The sequence below is a fragment of the Cetorhinus maximus genome, chromosome 14, assembly GCF_964194155.1.
Source record: "Cetorhinus maximus chromosome 14, sCetMax3.hap1.1, whole genome shotgun sequence".
Classification (NCBI taxonomy): domain Eukaryota; kingdom Metazoa; phylum Chordata; class Chondrichthyes; order Lamniformes; family Cetorhinidae; genus Cetorhinus; species Cetorhinus maximus.
The window spans coordinates 37,694,185-37,714,674 of record NC_135892.1 but is presented as its reverse complement, the minus strand read 5'-3'; the positions used below and the strand labels follow the sequence as shown (position 1 = coordinate 37,714,674).

The window sequence follows — 20,490 nt, the reverse complement described above, 5'->3', positions numbered from 1 at the left end:
TGTATTTTGCTTCAGCCTTTTCCAAGTAAGATACTGCCAAAGTGACAGTGAAAGAGGATGTAGTTGAGATGCTGAAGGGCTAAAAATTGATAAAGAGTAGGTAAATACTGGTTGTAGTTAAGGTAGATAAGTCACCAGGTCCAGATGAGATAAATCCGAGGTTGTTGAGGGTAGGAGGGTTACTGGCATAATTTCAATCCTCCATAGAAACAGGGATGGATTTCAAGGCAAATTCTATAGTGGGATTTCCTGGGGTCAGAACTAGGACTGCTGCTTTCTCTGATCTACATTAATAACCTAGACTTGGGTATGCAGGGAACAATTTTAAAATTTGCAGATGATGCAAACCTTGAAAATATATTAAGCAGTGAGGATGGCAGAAGACTTCAAGAGGACATAAACAAGCTGGTAGAATGGGTGGGCACATAACAGATGAAATTCCACGCAGAGAAGTGTGGTTTTGGCAGGAAGAAAGAAGAGGTGCAGTAGAAACTAAAGGGTACAATTCTAAATGGGGGTGCAGGAACAGAGACACTGAAAGTGTCTGAAAGTGGCAGGACAGGTTGAGAAGGTTGTTTAAAAAAAAAGCATGCTGGATTCATGGGCTTTCTACATAGAGGCATGGAGTACAAAAGCAAAGAAGTTATGATGAACATTTATAAAACACTGGTTCGGCCTCAATTGGAATATTGTGTCCAATTTTGGGCATCACATTTTAGGGAGGGTGTGAAGGTTCTAAAATGGATGCAGAAAAGATTTACAAGAATGGTTCCAAGGATGAGGAACTTCTGTTGCTCGACTAGATTGGAAAAGCTAGTTATTCTCCTTAGAGAAGAGCAGGTTGAGAGGAGAGGTATTTAAAATAGTGAGAGGTCTAGACAGAGTAGATAGAAACAGATCTCAAGAACCAGGATGACGCAGGTTTAAGGTAACTAACAAGAACCAAAAGACAAAATGAGAAGACCTTTTTAAACAGTGAGTGGTCATGATCTGGAATGCACCACCTGAAAGGGTGGTGGATGCAGATTCAATCATGACTTTCAAAAGGGGATCAGATAATAACTTGAACAAAAACAATTCTGGCAGGACTATGAGGAAAGAGCGGAGGAGTGGTTCTGGCTAGAACATTCTTGCAGAGTCGGCATGGACTCAACAGGCCAAATAACCTCCTTCTGTGCTGTAAGCATCCTAAGATTCTATGAAATGCTGCAGTAATAGGCAAATACCTCCCAACAGACTCTCTCACATCAGTTGTTATTAAATCACTATGCATTTCAAAAATTTGAAGGATCCAATTACTTTCCCACGTCAGCAATATTTGATAAATGTGTCAAAAGGCATTTAGCAGAGCCTATTAACAAAATCCTACATTCTCAAAAAGGTTAAGTCTTAAAAATAGCACAAAACTGACATACAGGACACCTGTTGCAAGGCTACTGTAATATGACTAATGCAAGGCAGTGTCACTTACCTACAGCATTCTTCAAACCAACGAGCTATATAGTCCCACATATAATATGGTTCAAAAGAATTGAAGAGAAGATTTGCAGTTTTAATTAGCTCTGAAGTCTTCTTATTCTCTCTCATTTTACTGAAACAAAGCAAAATAATCAATATTGTGCCTGGGCTGAAAAAGTCATACTATTGAAAAAATGTAAATGTTTCACATTTTATTTTTTTGAAAAGTTGTGACCCAATACTATTTTAGTTCCAACTTGCATTAAAACTCATATTCCACTCTAACCAAAACATATACTTAATATCAATTCAAATACTATTCCACAGATTCTATCCAACAGTGATGATACCAGACAGGAACAACAGGGTATTCTCCCATACAGGATGATTGCATGAAATTGGGGTTAGATCTGAATCCAGATTTTAGAGATGAAGGAAGGGTGCACCCTAGTCTGTCGTATGACTATATGTCCTAATTCACAGGGTCCTGTTCACCCTTCACCCTTTGCTTGCTGACCTAAATTGGCTCCCAGTCCAGCAATGCTTCAAATTTAAAATTCTCTTTCCTGTTTTCAAATCACATACCATCGCCCCACAACCAACACCCCCCCTCCCCCATCCTTTCCAGACCTACAACCCTCCTGAGATCTCTGCACTCCTCCAAATCTGGTCTCCTGTGCATCCCCAATTTTAAATCACTCTACCACTGATGGCCGTGGCTCTAGCTGCCTAGATCCCAAGGTTTGGAATTTCCCCTCTAATCTCTCTACCCCACCTCTCCTCCTTAAGACGGTCCTTAAAGCCTAGCTCTTGGGTCAAGCTTTAGGCCACTAATATGTCATGTAGCTTTGTGACAAATTTTGTTTGATAATACTCCAGTGAAGTGTCTTGGGATATTCTAATGAATGTTTCAGATCCAACAGGCTGATCATTAACAAATGACAATGCTTCATTTATACAGAGATAACATACTTCCAGTTAATCCACTTGCTATATCAAGAGGAATGCTGTCTTTCAACATTTGCAAGGTGATTCAATGGTCATGGAAGCCACTGCAGCAGCCCCACCACCATTCCCCCTTTCATTTTTCCATTTTTTCTCAATGTCCTTGAATTGGAACAAAATCCCCATTGCTCTGAATCTACATGGTGTCAACTGAGAGCCATTGATTTGTAGTTTGTTTAAAACTCCCTAATCTCAATTCCTTTATAAAATGAATTTTCAGAAAATTTGAGAGCCTGGTGTTCCGTTAACACAATTCGGATTCAGAACAGAAGACACCGTTTACCTGACAGGTCATGCAGCGTGCAAGATGGAAAATGCATCAAGTGTGCAAGGTGTGAAATGCATAGGGATTACTAGCTCAACTCCTTAATTAGATGCTTTAATGGAAGCCCTCTATCCATCTGCAACTCAGTCTGTGTTCTAAATATTCGAAGTGGAGGTATTTAGAAATATGTATGGTGAATGTTACCTCAGAATCAAGATATTCATTTTAACATTACAATATATCTCAAACTAGGGGCCTTAATAACATATTCCAAATTTAGTCAAAAAAGCAACGTCTTAAGACCTGCAATGCTGTTACTCAAATGCCAATAATGCAAAATAGGACAGATATGCATTTCAATAGCATTTTAAACGATTTTACAAAAAAGTTGTTAATTGAATGATGCTTTCTCACAAGTACATTCGCACATGTACAATGTTAACAGAAGTTTAAAAAAAAACATGCCATTTAATTACTAACAGAATGGGTTTGGATCAATCAAGGTCAATAACCACACGAGTCCTTACTGAGCTGCAGGCTGCAGGCCCCTGCCCTGGACCGCTTCCTGTGCTGGTGAGTTTTGGGCTCAGCTAGCCCTTGTCTGAGTGCTGCAGTTTGGTGAGTTGAAGGAGTTAGGTGAGATGGGGAAGGAAGTGCTCCTTTGCTTTTTCACCCTGTAGGAATTGGTTCTTCCTCCACAACTGGTGAGTATCTGCTAAGTGGTTAAAGTCTATTCTTATCCTAGAGTTTGAAATAGTACAGGAATTTGTGGTAGGATTAATGAAATACATAAAATAAATAATTGAATAAAAATAATTAGATAATTAAAAAATGTAAGGATGGCAGGACAGGTGATGTGTCATGGCTGTAGCATATGGGAGCTCCTGGATACCAGTATGATCCAGGTCAAACGTGACTGCAGTAAGTGTGTACGGCTTGAGGAAATTCGGCTTAGAGTCATTGAGCTGGAGGCTGAGCTGCAGACATTGCGACACATCAGGGATGGGAAAGGTTACTTGGATACTTTGTACCAGGAGGTGGTCATACCACTTAGGATAAGGTCTTCTGATTTGGTCAGCAGTCAGGGAGGTGTGACTGCAGCTGAGGCAGGTAAGGGGATCCAGAAGGCAGGTGTACAGAAGTGTCAGCACCTGCAATCGTCCAACAGGTCTGAAGTTCTTTCAGCTTGTTTGGACGAGAGTGGGTGCTGCACGGTGGATGAGCTGACTGACAATGGCAGTATGGTACACAAAGCTATTCAAGTGGGAGGAGCAAAAAGGAATATAATGGTAGCAGGGGACAGTATAGTGAGGGGGATTGACAATGTTCTCTGCAGCAAAGAGCGAGAGTCCAGACAACTATGCTACCTGCCCGGTGCCAGGATTCGGGACATTTGCTCAGGGCTGGAGAGGAACTTAGTGGGAGGGGAGTGATCCAGTTGTCGTGGTCCATGTAGGTACCAGCAACATAGGAAGGATGCAGAAGGGGATTCTGTATAGTCAGTACGAGGAGCTAGGCACCAAATTAAGAAGCAGAACGTCGAAGGATTATTATCTGAGCCAGATGTAAATTAGCATAGAGCAAATAAGATTAGAGAAATTAATGTGTGGCTCAAAGACTGTTGTAGAAGTGGGTTCCAGTTCATGGGCACTGGCATCAGTACTGGGGGAAATGGGGCACGGTCTACATTTGAACTGCGCTGTGGCTGGTGTTCCAGCAATCCACATAACTAGGGAAGTAGAGAGGGTTTTAAACTAAATAGTGGGGGCAAGGGATCAAATTTGGGAAAATATGGGAAACCAAAGAGTAGAGACAAGGCAAGAGAGAAAGGTGCTAATATGGGAAATGATAAGCAAACTGGGACAGCGAGTATAAATCTAAGAATAAATCAGCAGATAAGGCTAGATGTTACAAAAATAAGGATAAGACTAAAGGCTCTGTATCTGAATGCATGTAGCATTTGAAACAAAACAGAATAACTGATAGCGCATATTGAAATAAATAAGTACAATCTGATAGCCATTACAGAGATATGTCTACAGGATGACATAGGTTGGGCCCTAAATATTGATGGGTATATGACATTTAGGAAGGATAGGGAGCTAAGAAAAGGTGAAGGGATGGCTCGATTAATTAATGATGGTATCAGCACACTAGACAGGGAAGTTCAGGAAACCAGGATGTAGGAGTGGTTTGGGTTGAGATGAGAAATGATAAAGGCAAGAAGTCACTTGTAGGAGTGATGTAGAGGGCCCCTAATTGTAACCACACAGTAGGACAGAGTATGAAAGAGATAATGGGAGCTTGTCAGAAAGGTATGGCAATAGTCATGGGGGATTTCACTTTACATCTAGACTGGAAAAATCGGATGGGTAAAGGTAGCGTAGATGAGGAGTTCATAGAATGTTTTTGAGGTAGTTTCTTAGAACAGCATGTTCTGGAGCCAACCTGAGTGCAGGCTATACTACACCTCGCATTGTGCAACAAGATAGGATTAATTGATAACTTCATAGTGAAGGCACCCCTAGGTAGCTGCGATCATAATATTAGCTAGCCAATCATAATATAATTGAATTTTACATTCAGTTGAGGGAGAGAAGAGTGGGTCCAAGACTTGTAATTTAAACTTAAATCAGGACAATTATGAGAGCATGAAAGCAGAGCTAGCTAAATTGAACTGTCAAATAAGGTTAAGGGATAGGTCAATAGAGGTACAATTGCAGACATTTAAAGGGATATTTCAGAATACACAAAATAAGATACATTCCGATGAGAAAGAAAAATTCCAAGGGAAGGACCCACCATCCACAGTTAACTAAAAAAAAAGTTAAAAGTATCAAACCTTAAAGAAAAAGCATATAATTGTGCAAAGATGGTTGGCGGGTCAGAAGATTGGACAGAATATAAGGAACAGCGAAGAATGGCAAAAAGATTAACAGGAGAGAAAAATTAAAGTACAAAAGAAACTAGTGAGAAATTTGGAGACAGAGAGGAAGAGTTTCTATAGATAATTAAATAAGAAAAGTTAACAAAGTGAGTGTTGGTCCTATAGAAAGCCTGGGGAGTTAATAATGCAAAATAAGGAGATGGCAGATGAACTGAACAGGTATTTTGCATCGGTCTTCACTATAGAGGATACAAGTAACATCCCAGAAATAGCTGTAAATCAGGAAACAGAAGGGAGGGAGGAACTCAGGAAAATTATCAGAGAAGTGGTCTTGAACAAATTGTTGGAGCTGCGGCTGGACAAATCCCCATGTCCAGATTGTCTTCATCCTAGGGTCTTAAAAGAAGTGGCTAATGAGATAGTTGGTACATTGGTTTTAATTTTACAAAATTTCCTAGATTCGGGAAAGGTTCCATTAGATTGGAAAATAGCAAATTTAACTCCTTTATTCAAAATGGAAGGGAGACAGAAAGCAGGAAACTACAGGCCAGTTAGCTTAACATTTGTCATATGGAAAATGCTAAAAGCTATTATTAAAGATGTTATGGAAGGGCATTTAGAAAAATTCAAGGCAATCGGGCAGAGTCAACATGGTTTTATGAAAGGGAAATCATATTTAACCAATTTATTGGAGTTCTTTGAAGGAGTCACATGTGCTGTGGATAAAGCGGAACCAGTGGATGTACTGTACTTAGATTTCCAGAAGGCATTTGATAAGATGCCACATCAAAGGTCATTGCAGAAAATAAAAAGCTCATGGTGTAGGGGTAACATATTGGCATGGATTGAAGATTGGCTAGCTAACAGGAAACGGAGTGGGCATAAATGGGTCTTTTTCTGGTTGGTAGGACTTTTTTTTTTACATTCATTGGATGTGGGCATCACTGGATAGGCCAGCATTTATTGCCCATCCCTAATTGCCCTTGAGAAGGTGGTGGTGAGCTGCCTTCTTGAACCGCTGCAGTCCGTGTGGTGTAGGTAAAACCACAGTGCTGTTAAAGAGAGAGTTCCAGGGTTTTGATCTAGCAACAGAGAAGAAACAGCAATATATTTCCAAGTCAGGGTGGTGAATGGCTTGGAGGGGAACTTCCATGTGGTGGTCTTCCCATGTCCCTTGTCCTTCTAGATTGTAGTGGTCATGGGTTTGAAATGTGGTGTCCAAGGAGGCTTGGTGAGTTCCCGCAGTGGATCTTGTAGATGGTACACACTGCTGCCACAAGGATGTAATGAGTGGTGTGCCTCAAGGATCAATGTTGGGGCCTCAGCTTTTTATAATTTATATAAATGATTTGGATGAAAGGGCCGAAGGTATGGTCACTAAATTTGCTGATGACACAAAGATAGGTAGGAAAGTAAGTTGTGAAGAGGACATAAGGAGTCTACAAAGGGACATAGATAGGTTAAGTGAGTGGGCAAAGATCTGGCAAATGGACTATTATGTGGGCAAATGTGAAATTGTCCATGTTGGCAGGAAGAATAAAAAAGAAGCACATTATCTAAATGGTGAAAGATTGCAGAGCTCTGAGGTGGAAAGGTATCCTAGTGCATGAATCACAAAAGGCTAGGGTGCAGGTGCAGCAAGTAATTTGGAAAGCTAATACATGTTATCATTTATTGCAAGGGGAATTGAATATAAAAGTAGGGAGGTTATGCATCAGTTGTACAAGACACTGGTGAGACCACATTCGGAGTACCGTGTATAGTATTGGTCTCCTTATTTAAGAAAATGCGTTGGAAGCAGTTCAAAAAAGGTTTCCTAGACTAATACCAGAAATGGGCAGGTTGTTTTATGAGGAAAGGTTGGATAGGTTAGGCTTGTATCCACTGGAGTTTAGAACAGTAAGAGGTGACTTGATTGAAACCTTTAAGATCCTAAGGGGTCTTGACAGGGTGGATGTGGAGAGGATGTTTCCTCTTGTGGGATAATCTAGAACTATTTAAAAATAAGGGGTCACCCATTTAAGAGATGAGGAGAATTTTTTTCTCTCAGGGGGTAGTTTCTTTGGAACTCCCTTCCTCAGAGGGCAACAACAGCAGTCTTTGAATATTCTTAAGGCAGAGGTAGATAGAATCTTGATAAGCAAGGAGGTGAAAGGTTTTCGGGGGTAGGCGGGAGGTTACAATCAGATCAGCCATGATTTTATGAAATGGCAGAGCAGGCTCGAGGGGCTGAGTGGACTACTCCTGCTCCTAATTCGTATGTATGTCCTTATGCACATATTTGAATGCAATTTTCCTTCATAAGATGCACTGGGCTCAATGGCAGTTTAAATATATTAGGATATATAGGGCCAAATCTTCCGATCTCCAGATCATTGGAGTCCGGACGTACAATGGAATATGTGGGTCAGGACCCTGCGGAGCTTGTGACACGTAGATCTATGTGGGAATTGCCCAGGAAAATTAAACTTCCAATGGGTAATTCATCTGCTCCCCAGGACCTTTTGCAAATGTCTCTGACTCTGAGTTAGGGTCAAAGACTTGGGAGAGATCTACGGTACCTACCTGGATAATTACCCAGGAAATGTTAAACAGATTAAAACCTAGTGTAACACCTGGGTAACTCCAAATCCAGCGACCCTATCACCCTGCGCCCCCCCACAACTGCACCCCAACCCGACCGAACTAACTAAGACCGTCCAACTACCCACCCTACACCCCGCTCCCAGATTGGACCTGACTACCCACCCCAAACGCCCGCCTACAGCCTCAACCTGACCCAACCACCCGATTACCCCCCTGGACTGGACCTGACCACCAAACTCAAGACACCCGAACATTCCCTACCTGACCCGTCTACCCACTTAACCAGATCCAACTACACCCCCAGACCCCAACCCAGCCCGAGTACTCCCTCAACCCAACTATTCTCCCCCCACCTCCCCCAGCTGGACTCGAGTACTCTCCCCTACCCCTGATCCAACTAATCCCTGAACAACCTATTACTCAATCACCCACCTACCTACTCCCCCATTCACCCGCTAACCCATTCATCCATTCACCCATTCACTAACCCACAATCAAAAACTGGACCTTTAAACTTCCCCCAATTCTACCATGCTCCGAGAGAGTTCCCCAGGGAACACTACGCATCGCATTTCTGTGACAGCCAGGATCAGAAGATCCCAGAAGAAATGTGCAGCAGCATAAAATCACAGAATCACAGTGCAGAAGAGGCCCTTCGGCCCATTGAGTCTGCACTGACACGTGAGAAACACCTGACCTACCGACCTAATCCCATTTACCAGCACTTGGCCCATAGCCTTGAATGTTATGACGTGCCAAGTGCTCATCCAGGTACCTTTTAAAGGATGTGAGGCAACCTGCCTCCACCACCCTCCCAGGCAATGCATTCCAGACAGTCACCACCCTCTGGGTAAAAAAGTTTTTCCTCACATCCCCCCTAAATCTCCTGCCCCTCACCTTGAACCTATGCCCCCTTGTGACTGACCCTTCAACTAAGGGGAACAGCTGCTCCCTATCCACCCTGTCCGTGCCCCTCATAATCTTGTACATCTCGATCAGGTCACCCCTCAGTCTTCGCTGTTCCAACGAAAACAATCCAAGTCTATCCAACCTCTCTTCATAACTTAAATGTTTCATCCCAGGCAACATCCTGGTGAAGCTCCTCTGCACCCACTCCAGTGCATCCTTCCTACAATGTGGCGACCAGAACTGCACACAGTACTCCAGCTGTGGCCTCACCAAGGTTCTATACAACTCCAACATGACCTCCCTACTTTTGTAATCTATGCCTCAATTGATAAAGGCAAGTGTCCCATATGCCTTTTTCACCACCCCACTAACGTGTCCCTCTGCCTTCAGAGATCTATGGGCACACACATCAAGGTCCCTTTGTTCCTCAGAACTTCCTACTGCCATGCTGTTCATTGAATACTTCCTTGTCAAATTACTCCTTCCAAAGTGTATCACCTCACACTTTGCAGGGTTAAATTCCATCTGCCACTTATCTGCCCATTTGACCATCTCGTCTCTATCTTCCTGTAGCCCAAGAAACTCAACCTCACTGTTAAGCACCTGGCCAATATTTGTGTCATCTGCAAACATACTAATCCTACACCCCACATATGTCGTTTATATAAATGACAAATATAAGGGGACCCAGCACAGATCCCTGTGGTACGTCACTGGACACTGGCTTCCAGTCACTAAAGCATCCTTCTGTCATCGCCTTCTGCCTTCTACAACTAAGCCAATTCTGAATCCACCTTATCAAATTACCCTGTATCCCATGTGCATTTGCCTTCTTTATAAGTCTCCCATGTGGGACCTTGTCAAAGGCTTTGCTGAAATCCATACAAACTACATCAACTGCACTACCCTCATCTACACACCTGGTCACCTCCTCAAAAAATTCAATCAAATTTGGTAGGCATGACCTCCCTCTGACAAAGCCATGCTGACTATCCCTGATCAAACCTTGCCTCTCCAAGTGGAGATAGATACTCTCCTTCAGAAATTTCTCCAATAGTTTCCCCATCACTGACGTGAGGCTCACTGGCCTGTAGTTCCCTGGCTTATCTCTATAACCCTTCTTAAACAGCAGAACCACATTACTGTTCTCCAGTCCTCTGGCACCTCTCCCGTGGCCAGAGAGGAATTAAAAATTCGGGTCAGAGCCCCTGTGATCTCCTCCCTTGCCTCTCTCAGCAGTCTGGGACACAAATCATCCGGACGTGGAGATATGTCCACCTTTAAGCCTGCCAACACCTCCAATACCTTGTCACTCCCTTTATCAACTTGCTTAAGAACCTCGCAGTCTCTCGCCCAGAGTTCGATACCTTCATCCTCATTGGGTGAAGACGGATGTGAAGTATTCATTCAACACTGTAGCGATGTCCTCTGGCTCCACCCATAGATTGCCCCCTTGCTCCTTTATGGGCCCTACTCTTTCCCTGGTTATCCTCTTCCTATTGGTATACTTATTGAATATCTTGGGATTTTCCCTACTTTTACCAGCCAGAGCTTTCTCATAACCCCTCTTTGCTCTCCTAATTGCTTTAAGCTCCACCCTGCACTGTCTGTACTCCACTAATGCCTCTGCTGATTTGCTTCCCTTGTACCTGCTAAAAGTCTCTCTTTTCCTTCTCATCATAACCTGAATATGTCTGGTCATCCATGGTTCTCTGGGCTTGTTACTCAAATACTTGTTATAGGGTCAGGAGAATCTTAGCGTGCAGTGGCAATGCACTCAGCATTTCCACTGCTAGGAAGATTTGGGCCATTATGTAATTTTATACTCTAATTGAACATGAGAGAAATTAGTTTGAACAGCACTTTTAAATGCTGAGATCACATTCAACAGAGAGCAAAACAATGATCTAGATACCAACACTTCAAAAAAAGTCACTAGTTTAACTACCTGCCATTCCACATCAAATCATTGCACCTGGCTAGATGAAAAGTCAAGTACAAGAACTAGATGTAAATAGCCATGATTATTCTGTATACTGCTACATTTGAAAAGTTTACAAGCTGCAAGACAGTAGGAGTAATTGTCATCTCCAACAGGCAAAAATTTAAATATTATGCTTCACAACTTTCGCATACAATTTAGTGCAAAATACCGCAAATTATAAATAATTACAGCTCTCTTCCTTTAGACCATAAGCAATAGAATTAAACTAATATACCTGCTTAATTGAGTGTGGTCTTTACAGTAAGAAGGTTGCGTTTTCAGATTCAATTCAGCTTTGCACTGTGAATGCAATGTTCTGAAAACTTCTATAAGTACATCCTCCAAGATTGCCGGCCCTAGAATTACAGAATTGACACTAAATTCTCTTAACCAATTTCAAAATGTACATATTAGGAAGAGACCATGTCAGTTGAAGAAATAGTTTACTGCACCATTAGCAGATGTAAAATAGCAGGGACTGTAGAATCAGTAGAAGGTAACATGCTATTAACTAATGCAGTGCATTACATTACATAAATACACTGCATTACCATATAGAGTGGAACATTGATTTGCAATTAAGATTCACTTGCCCTTCATTTTTGATTTTGCTTTTGCTAAAGAATCACCAAGCTGAGATAAAGCAGTTTTGTTAAATAAAGGGAGGGGACAAAAATAGACAGCAGACAAGCCACTTCAGGGCATTCACCAATCGTAATGAAGTAATGCTAAGTTTGGGAATCAGGGCTCATTTGTAAGGAACATAACAGGGGTAGAAAAAAGAAAATATAGGTTTCTTTTTTTTTATTCATTCATGGGGCGTGGGTGTTGCTAGTTAGGCCAGCATTTATTGCCCATCCCCAATTGCCCTTGTTCTTAAGAGTCAACTACATTGCTGGCCTACATGTAGGCCAGACCAGGTAAGGGCAACACGTTTCCTTCCTTAAAGGACATTAGTGAACCAGGTGGATTTTTATGACAATGGTTTCGTGGTCATCAGGCTTTTAATTCCAGATTTTTATTGAATTCAATTTTCACTGATGGGATTCGAACCCGGAACCCCAGAGAATTACCCTGGGTCTCTGGAACACTAGTCCAGTGACAATACACTATGCCATCACCTGACCTACATCTTGCAGCATAGAAGTTCGATGCATCAGTTCGAAGAAAGAAAATGTAGAAGAACAAGCTTCTGCATGGAATACTTTGTGATAGGCACTTGTACAAGTGTGCTGACAGCAATATTTCTTTCAACAGCTTCAAAAAATTAAGTTTATAATATAGCATGGAAAAACAAAACACACAAAGTGCTTTTTAAAGTCAACCACTCTTACATAATAATGCAGTAGTTGATCAAGAAATGCGTTGCTGCCTTCTCAAACTAGATCGGAAAGAAACCAGTTAGTACAAAAAAGTTGGACTGTTTTCCTTGGAACAGAGGAAGCTAAGGAGTGACCTAACAGAAATTTTCAAGATGAGGAGAGGTTTTGATAAAAGGATAGGGAAAATCTAGTTGTCCGTGTGACTGGGGCATTAACTAGAGGTTTTAAACTACAGATTTAAAATCATTGGCAAAAAATCTGAGAAGAAATACTTTCACTCAAATTGTTGTTAGAATCTGGAGTGCTCTACCTGAAAAGGTGGTGGAAGCTGATTGTATAAAAATTTCAAAAAGGAGTTTATATAAGTACTTGAAGATGAGGAACTTGCACGGTTACAGACAAACAGTGGGGATGTGGACCAAGCACGACTGCTCTTTCAAAAGCCAGCACAGACATGTCAGGCAAAATGGCCTCCTTTTGTGATGCAAGTTTCTATGATTCTAGTTCTATAAATTAAAATTTTATTTGAAATGACAGACACAGAAACAGTGGCCTGGATATGAAATCACCCACCCCCATATCTAGCAAGTTGGTTGGGGGGGGAGGTAAAAAGTGGAACACCTCCAAACTGGCGTTCACGCATCTGTTGCTGTTGTTTTGTGTTATGCAAGACATAGGGCACTTCATTAACCTATTTAAATCAGGCTCCCACAGTGCAAATGGGAGCCTAATTTCATCTGAAAATGCTGCTGCACCAGTTTACTGGTACTCAAGAAAGCTGAAAGAGAAAGGGAGGCAAGGGCTGTCAGCTCAAGAAGGCAAGTGCCCTTTACAGCACTCCTTGTTGGCCAGAAGCTGGAGCTCTTTGGCCTCTACTTCGCCAATTACAGACTCTCCCATTCCATTGCAGCCCCAATCACCACCAGCTTTGATCTCTTGCTCCCTCCCCCCCTCCCCCCTCCCCCCTCCCCTCCCAATTATTGGATGATATTTCCATCCACAGTACTATACCTAATTCTGGCTTGTCCAGAAGACTAATGAGAATGCGAAAAGGTTTCAGATCATGTAATGTTGTCCTTTCTTCCTCTCCACATTCTTTTCCTTGTAAGATTCCCACCATGGCCTGTGAGGGGAGGCAGTCAAAAAGGAAGAGTAAAAAAATAAAATTAATTGGTTCAACCAATACATTTGTTCCAAATGTTCCAAACCAAACCAAAAACATTGAGTGCAGGTTTCCTATAAAAGCTACAAACTGGACAGTTAATGAGAACAGGTTAAAAAAAAATATAGCTACAGGAACAGCTGCAAATCATCTCCACGAAGTAAGACCTGTCCCTACTTCAAATGCAAACTTTAACATTCACTTCTGGGGATATAAGCTGCCACAGGTTTGTTTCTTTTTGCAAATTAAAAATATTTAAATGTTGGTATGTGTGCATGGAGGACAGACTCTCAGATCCACCAGTTAAAGTACAATGCTCAAGAAAGGAAAAACACATTGGATTTCAACAGCCAAATGAAATTAAGAAAAATGTTTTATTACATCTCCAGGAATAATTAGGGAGGCCCTAGTGGCTCTTGAACCATGTTAGTTTGAGACTGTTATTCTGCATATTAACAGTTTATTATAAAACTAAATATTTCTTTGGAGATGTGGGTGACACTGGCAGGGTAATATTTATTGTCCACCCCTTGTAACTAGCTGTTCAGGTTTCTTCCAAAACACTATTTATGCTCACCATGAGGTTTCCATGGGCAGATCTCTCATAATTCGAACTCATGAACCTGGTGCCTGGAGTGATAGGTTAGTGTGCCTCCGGGCTAATTATACTTTTCCATATGTTTAAAACATATAGGGGATTTCCCACTGTACCCTTGCAAACAACCAGGTGCAAGCAAAAATTACTATGCTCACATTTGACATACTTCAGACTAAATTATAGTTTGCTATAAGTGTTAAATTTATATGAAAGATGAATCAGCAATGCAAGAGTAATGAAGAACTTCTTTTTAAATAAAACTGAAATTCAAGTACCTGATTTAGTGCAACTTAAGTTCTATAGAGCTCCACTGGCATGATTCTGGTTCAATTAAGTGAAATCACAATTATGGCGAAACGCTGCTGCAAAATCTCTCTCCAGGCAGCTTCTGACAACTCAGGTTCAATGTAGGCCAGCCACAATAAGCAAGAGGTTTTGAAGAAAATCCACTCTTTTTCAACAGCCTTATGATTTATATTAATTAATTAAATCATTCCAAGTGAATGGAAAGTTGTCAGAAGAGTTATTTAATAGTTCAGACCTGAACAAAGCCCTTTAGAATTTCAGCTAACCTAACCTCTCCTGTAGCAACCATTGCCAATTAGATGACACCTTCAGTAATCACAGTAGTATACTTTGTTACGCTTCAGAGACTCATAACTTTTTAAAAAAATGAATTTCCCAATAACCGAAGGAAATAACCGAAGGTCAAGGTTTCGTGTCTTAAGACTTCTACTGTAACAAAAAATCTAAAATCAAGATTATTAAACATTACTTAACTAATACGTTGAACTAAAGACAAGGCACTTTCGCATTAGTAAACCAACGCAATTGAGATATGTCTTACAAATCCTTTTGCTGTGTACCGCACTTCTGGCAGATGTATAGCATTACAAGAGCCAGACCCAAGATACTCCCAGCTTTTCAGCAGGATCACTTCTCCCTGCCATGACAGGTCAAATCTTCCAATGTCCTTCCTGATTAGGCCAGAACCATCTGCCACCAGACTGACCTCGACAACTCCTTGTTCCTTAAATCTTCAGGGGTCCTGTCTGTTCTGTCATCATCTTTTCAGAGAGCCAGCTCTCACCAACATCCTGCTTGACTGTTGATACAAAAGTTTTCCTGCTCTTCACAACAACTGCATTGTCTCTCTCTCCCCGTGTCTCCAATAAGCAACCATTCCTTTTCTGTGTCAATGTGTGAAAATTGTCAGAGATAGTAATGCAATATGACATTGAATACAATGTCATACGGAAACGTTTGGAGTCTCTCTTGTTGGAGATGGTCGTTGCCTGGCAAATGTGCAAATGTTACTTGCTACTTATCAGCCCAATCCTGAATGTTGTCCAGGTCTTCCTGCATATGGGCACAGACTGCTCCAGTATCTTGAGTCATGATTTGTGCTGAACATTGTGCAATCATCAGCGAACATCCCACTTCTGACCTTATGATGGAGGGAAGGTCATTAATGAAACAGCTGAAGATGGTTGGGCCTAGGACACTACCCTGAGCAACTACTGTCGTGAAGTCCTGGGACTGAGATGATTGATCTCCAACAACCACAATCATCTTCCTTTGTGCTAGGTATTACTCCAACCAGCAGAGAGCTTTCCCCCCGATTCCCATTGACTCTAGTTTTGCTAGGGCTCCTTGATGCCACACTTGGTCAAATGTTGCCTTGATGTCAAGGGCAGACACTTTCACTTTACCTCGAGTTCAGCTCTTCTGTCCATAGTTGGACTAAGGCCATATGAGGTCAGGAGCTGAGTGGCCTTCGGAACACAAACTGGGGCATCAGTGAGCAGGTTATTGTTTAATAAGTGCCACTTGATAGCACTGTCGACAACATTTTCCATCAATGTGCTGATGATCGAGTAGACTGATGGGGCAGTAATCGGCCAGGTTGGATTTCTCCTGCTTTTTGTGGACAGGACATACCTGGGCAGTTTTTTATATGTTAGCTGCACTGGACAGCTTGGCTAAGGGCGCAGCTCGTTTTGGAGCAGAAGTCTTCAGTGCTATTGCCGGAATGTTGTCAGGGCCCATAGCCTTTGCAGTATCCAGTGCATTCATCATGTGGAATGAATCAAATTGGCTAAAGACTGGCATCTGTGATGTTGGAGGCCTCAGGAGGAGGCAGAGATAGGTCACCCGCTTGGCACTTCTGGCTGAAGATTGTTGCAAATGCCCTAGCCTTTTGCACTCTTGTGCTGGGCTACACCATCATTGAGGATGGGGCTATTTATGGATTCTCCAAACCCTGTTAATCGTCCACCACCATTCATGACTGGATGTGGCAGGACTGCAGAGCTTTGCTCCGTTGGTTGTGGGATCGATTAGCTCTGTGTATCACATGTTGCTTTTGCTGTTTGGAATGCAAATGGTCCTGAGTTGTAGCTTCACCAGGTTGTCACCTCATTTTTAGGTATATATGGTGCTGCTCTTGGCATGCCCTCCTGCACTCTTCATTGAACTTCGGGTTTCTTTTCCGTGACAACGAAGTCACATGGGCCTGTCTCCAGGCAGAGGTTTAGTTTGACCATCAAGCCTCTATCCAGAACATTCTGTTTCATATTGTGTTAAAGGAGACATTTTCAAACTTACCATCTTGTAAAGTTCTACAATTGTAACATCTTACACTAATCACATACACTCAAGAGAACAACATAGGAAATTCAATCAGAAACAGTAGTCATGTCTCTACTTTTTTTAACCCCAATGCACTGACCAAGCTCCCATTTCACAGCAAAAAATACAACATAGAAATGTTACAACATGATGCTAGACATAGCCTGCATCTATCACACCACCGACTGGTTGATAGGATGCTCCCCTAGTAACATGGATTTCTGAGACATATACAAGTGGGTAACCACAGAAACCCACTTCCTGCTGCTATGCATCAGAGTCAGTTCTGCTCACAGTAAGAATTTGATTGGTATAGAGTTAGATATAGCTGAATGGATAGATCCCATAACTGTGTAATAATAGTTGTGTACAGGTGAAAGATTTAGTTTTAGTTCCCAACTCTGGACTCAGTAAGGGTAAGGATTCTGGAGTTGAAGTATTTTTGGGTTTTTATCTATTGGCTTGGAAGGGATTTCAGTTTATATTATGATGTTGGTATGAAGTTAGATTTCATTTAGAAAGCGTTAGTTCGAAATTTCAGATGCTGAAATAAGGGATTGTTAGGAATTTGTGTCCTTCTGAGGGGAAATGGGCAGCCATAAAAACTGTGATCCACATCAGTGTTGTTACAAATATGAGATTTATAACATTGTTATGTTTTGGGACTATGTCTTTAATTTAGGATAAAATAAAGCGGGAGGTGGGGGGAGGCAGGTGACCTGTTCTGAAGTCTACTGAACAACAGGCATATATGACATAGTTGTTAAAGATTAAAGGGAAGCTCAGGTTGTTTTGTTGGAGAGAAGGTGCATCTGTGGTTTAAAAAGGTTAGACTGCTGGTCTCCAAAGTCACAGGAAGGTGTTGAGAATGTCACGTTGCAAGCACTTGTGCTTTAAACTTCCATTTACTTCCAAGATAAAAGAGAATTATGGTATCAAGAATGGCTAATCAGCATTTTTACCTGACTACATGGCCCATCTGATTTACACTGCCATGGAGACGAGTTTTGAAAAGGAAAGGGTTTCTAAGATATCCCTGAAAACTCTCAGACATAGGCAGTCTGCCAGCATCTGGGAGAAAGAGAGCAGATAGAGGCCAAAAGTCTCTATGGTTCACTGTAGGAATGCGGGTGGGAGCTCACGCTCAGATTGAAAAGACCAAATTCGTGAGGATTTGAAAGGAGGCTGGAAGATTCGTCTAGCTTGCTAAGAAAAACCCTCACTTTGAAAGACAGTTCTGGGGTTAAAAGTTATCAGGCTGGGAAAAGAAAAGAATGGCAGTAGACCATCGGGAGCTAAAAATCACTTTGGACTGGTTCCGGGAGAACTGAATATCTACTTAAGGGACAGTATAAATTATACCTGTGAAGTAGGTTTTCCAGTTGTGTTAATAGTAAAAGGGGAAAGTTCTGTTCTGTAGTTTAAGGTGTAAGTGGCCTAAAAAAGTGTTTAGTTAATAATGCTTTGTCATTTTGTTACAGTGCAAGTACATGAAATCTTGATGTGTCATTCTTTCAGCTGAGAAGGTTAATTTATAAGGAAGGTTTTAAAAGATGAGGCTTGTATTCTTTTGAGTGCAGAAGACTTAGCAGTGATCTAATTAAGGTGCGAAATGGTGAAAAGTTAAGGATGGTGGAGGTCCAAAAAGATTTGGGGCCCATGTACACTGATCACTAAAGCGTTGAGGTCATATAATTACATGGAATATACGCCATACAAAATGGTCATTCAGACCACACCAGTGTTATGCTTCATTCAAGCCTCCTCCCATCTTCCTTAACTATCAGCGTAACATTTCTTCCCTTCTCTCTCATATGCTTTTGTAGCTTCCTCTTAAATGCATTTATACTATTGGCCTCAATTACTCCCCATGGTCATAAGTTCCACAATCTCTAGGTAGAGGGGATTGTTCCGAATTCCCTCCCTGATTTCTTGGTGACCATCTTATATTGATGGCCTCTATTACTGCTTGTCCCCATAAGTGGAAATTCTGAGTCTTAAATTTTTCATAATTTTAAAGACATCTATTTGACACCTCTTTTCAAGAGAAAAGAGACCCACCCAACCTGTTCACCTTTTCCTGATGAGTATTAACCCTTGTTAAGGACGATACCAAAAAAATCAAGGTGGCTAATAGCCTTCATATTCTAGTAATCCAAATTTAAAGATGAGCAAGCTTTACTACAATTAAACTATACCCTAGTTACATCACGCCCAAGTACCGTGTACAGTTCTGGCACTACATCTTAGACATGACATATTGGCCTTGGAGGAAATGTAGCACAAATTCATCAGAATGTTACCAGGGTTCCAAGGATTAATTTATGTGAAGTGATTACAAATTAAATTCTCTGGAATATTAAGGTTAAAGGTGAACTGTTTGAGATTTTTAACAGGAAGAATTAATAGGGTAAAAAGAGAGAAACATTTTCTATTAGTCAAAGTCAAAGGAGGATAACCTTAAAATCAGAGTCAGGCACTTAGTCAACGTCTGCACTGAGAGCTGGTGAAGGAGTTTTATGGGTTAATTTCTATCTAAAGTCTAGCTTTTTTCTTTTTTTAGCAATTAACTAAAAATTACTCAAGTTAAGAGAAATTAAGTTAAGCCTTAAAATGGGGCTCTCTGAGATCAGCTGCAGCTAGTTAGCTAGCTTAAACTGGTTTTGAGAAGCTTGAATCAGTTGTTTTTCAGAACGTATAACAGGCCTTCCTCAGTGCTGCTTTGAGTGCACAGAATGTAAAGTGGGAGTTTGATGAGGGAGGTGCTCCTTTCTTTTTTGATTTTTTTTTCAGCCTTCAGTAGCTGGCTCTTACTTTGGTACAGGGGAAGAAGTTGATTGGTGAGTAACTGGCAAGTTATTTAACTAATTCTAATTGCAATAATTTTTAAAGTTACTGTATGGCAGCTCAGCTTGGTCCAGTGGAATGCACATCTTGCCGTATGTAGGAAGTCATGGATGCCCTAGATGAACACATTGGCAGGAAGTGTCACCAGCTGCAGAAGCCTGAGCTCTGGGCTGGAGTCACTGTTGTGCATCCACAAGGCAGAGAACTATGTAGATAGCAAGTTTAGGGAGGTGTTCACATCACTGGTTAGGTGTGTGGGAATGGGTGATGACCAGGCAGTCTAAGAGAGCCAGGCAGGTAGTGCAGGAATCCCTGAGTTGATCTTGCTTGCTAATTGATTTTCCATTTTGGATACTGGTGAAGGCAATAGTTCCTCAGGGGAGTGTAGCCAGAGGAAAGTCCGTGGCACCATGGGTGGCTCAGCTGCACAGGAGGGGAGGAAGCGGAGTGGAAGAGCAATAGTAATTGGAGTTTTGATGATCAGGGATTCAGAAAGGTGTTTCTGCAGCAGTAAATGTGACCCCACGAACATGTGTTCCCTCCCTGGTGCCAGGGTCAAGGATGTCACGGAGTGGCTACAGGGCATCCTTCTGGGGGAGGGTAAGCAGCCAGAGGTCAAGGTCCATATTGGTATCAATGCCATAAGTAGGAAGAGGGATGAGGTCCTGAAAGCAGATTTTAGGGAGTTGGGAAGGAAATTAAAAAGCAGGGCCTTAAGAGCAGTAATCTTAGGATTACTCCCAGTGCCACGTGCTAGTGAGCATAGGAATAGCAGGATTGATCGATTGAACATGTGGCTGCAGAATTGATGTAGGAAGAAGGGCATCAGATTTGAG

The 20,490-nt window shown here is 41.7% G+C and overlaps 1 protein-coding gene across 4 annotated transcripts in view; it reads right to left on the bottom strand.

The window, feature by feature from the left end:
• dop1a (DOP1 leucine zipper like protein A) overlaps positions 1 to 20,490 on the bottom strand; it is a 366,113-nt gene that overhangs the window by 250,021 nt on the left and 95,602 nt on the right. For all 4 annotated transcript variants that reach the window (XM_078556811.1, XM_078556812.1, XM_078556813.1 and 1 more), the window contains exons 9-11: positions 13,428 to 13,539; positions 11,330 to 11,450; positions 1,472 to 1,591 (exon numbers count right to left, since the gene is read on the bottom strand). In XM_078556811.1, the coding sequence (XP_078412937.1) occupies positions 1,472 to 1,591; positions 11,330 to 11,450; positions 13,428 to 13,539 (353 nt within the window). The remainder of the gene's footprint in view (positions 1 to 1,471; positions 1,592 to 11,329; positions 11,451 to 13,427; positions 13,540 to 20,490) is intronic.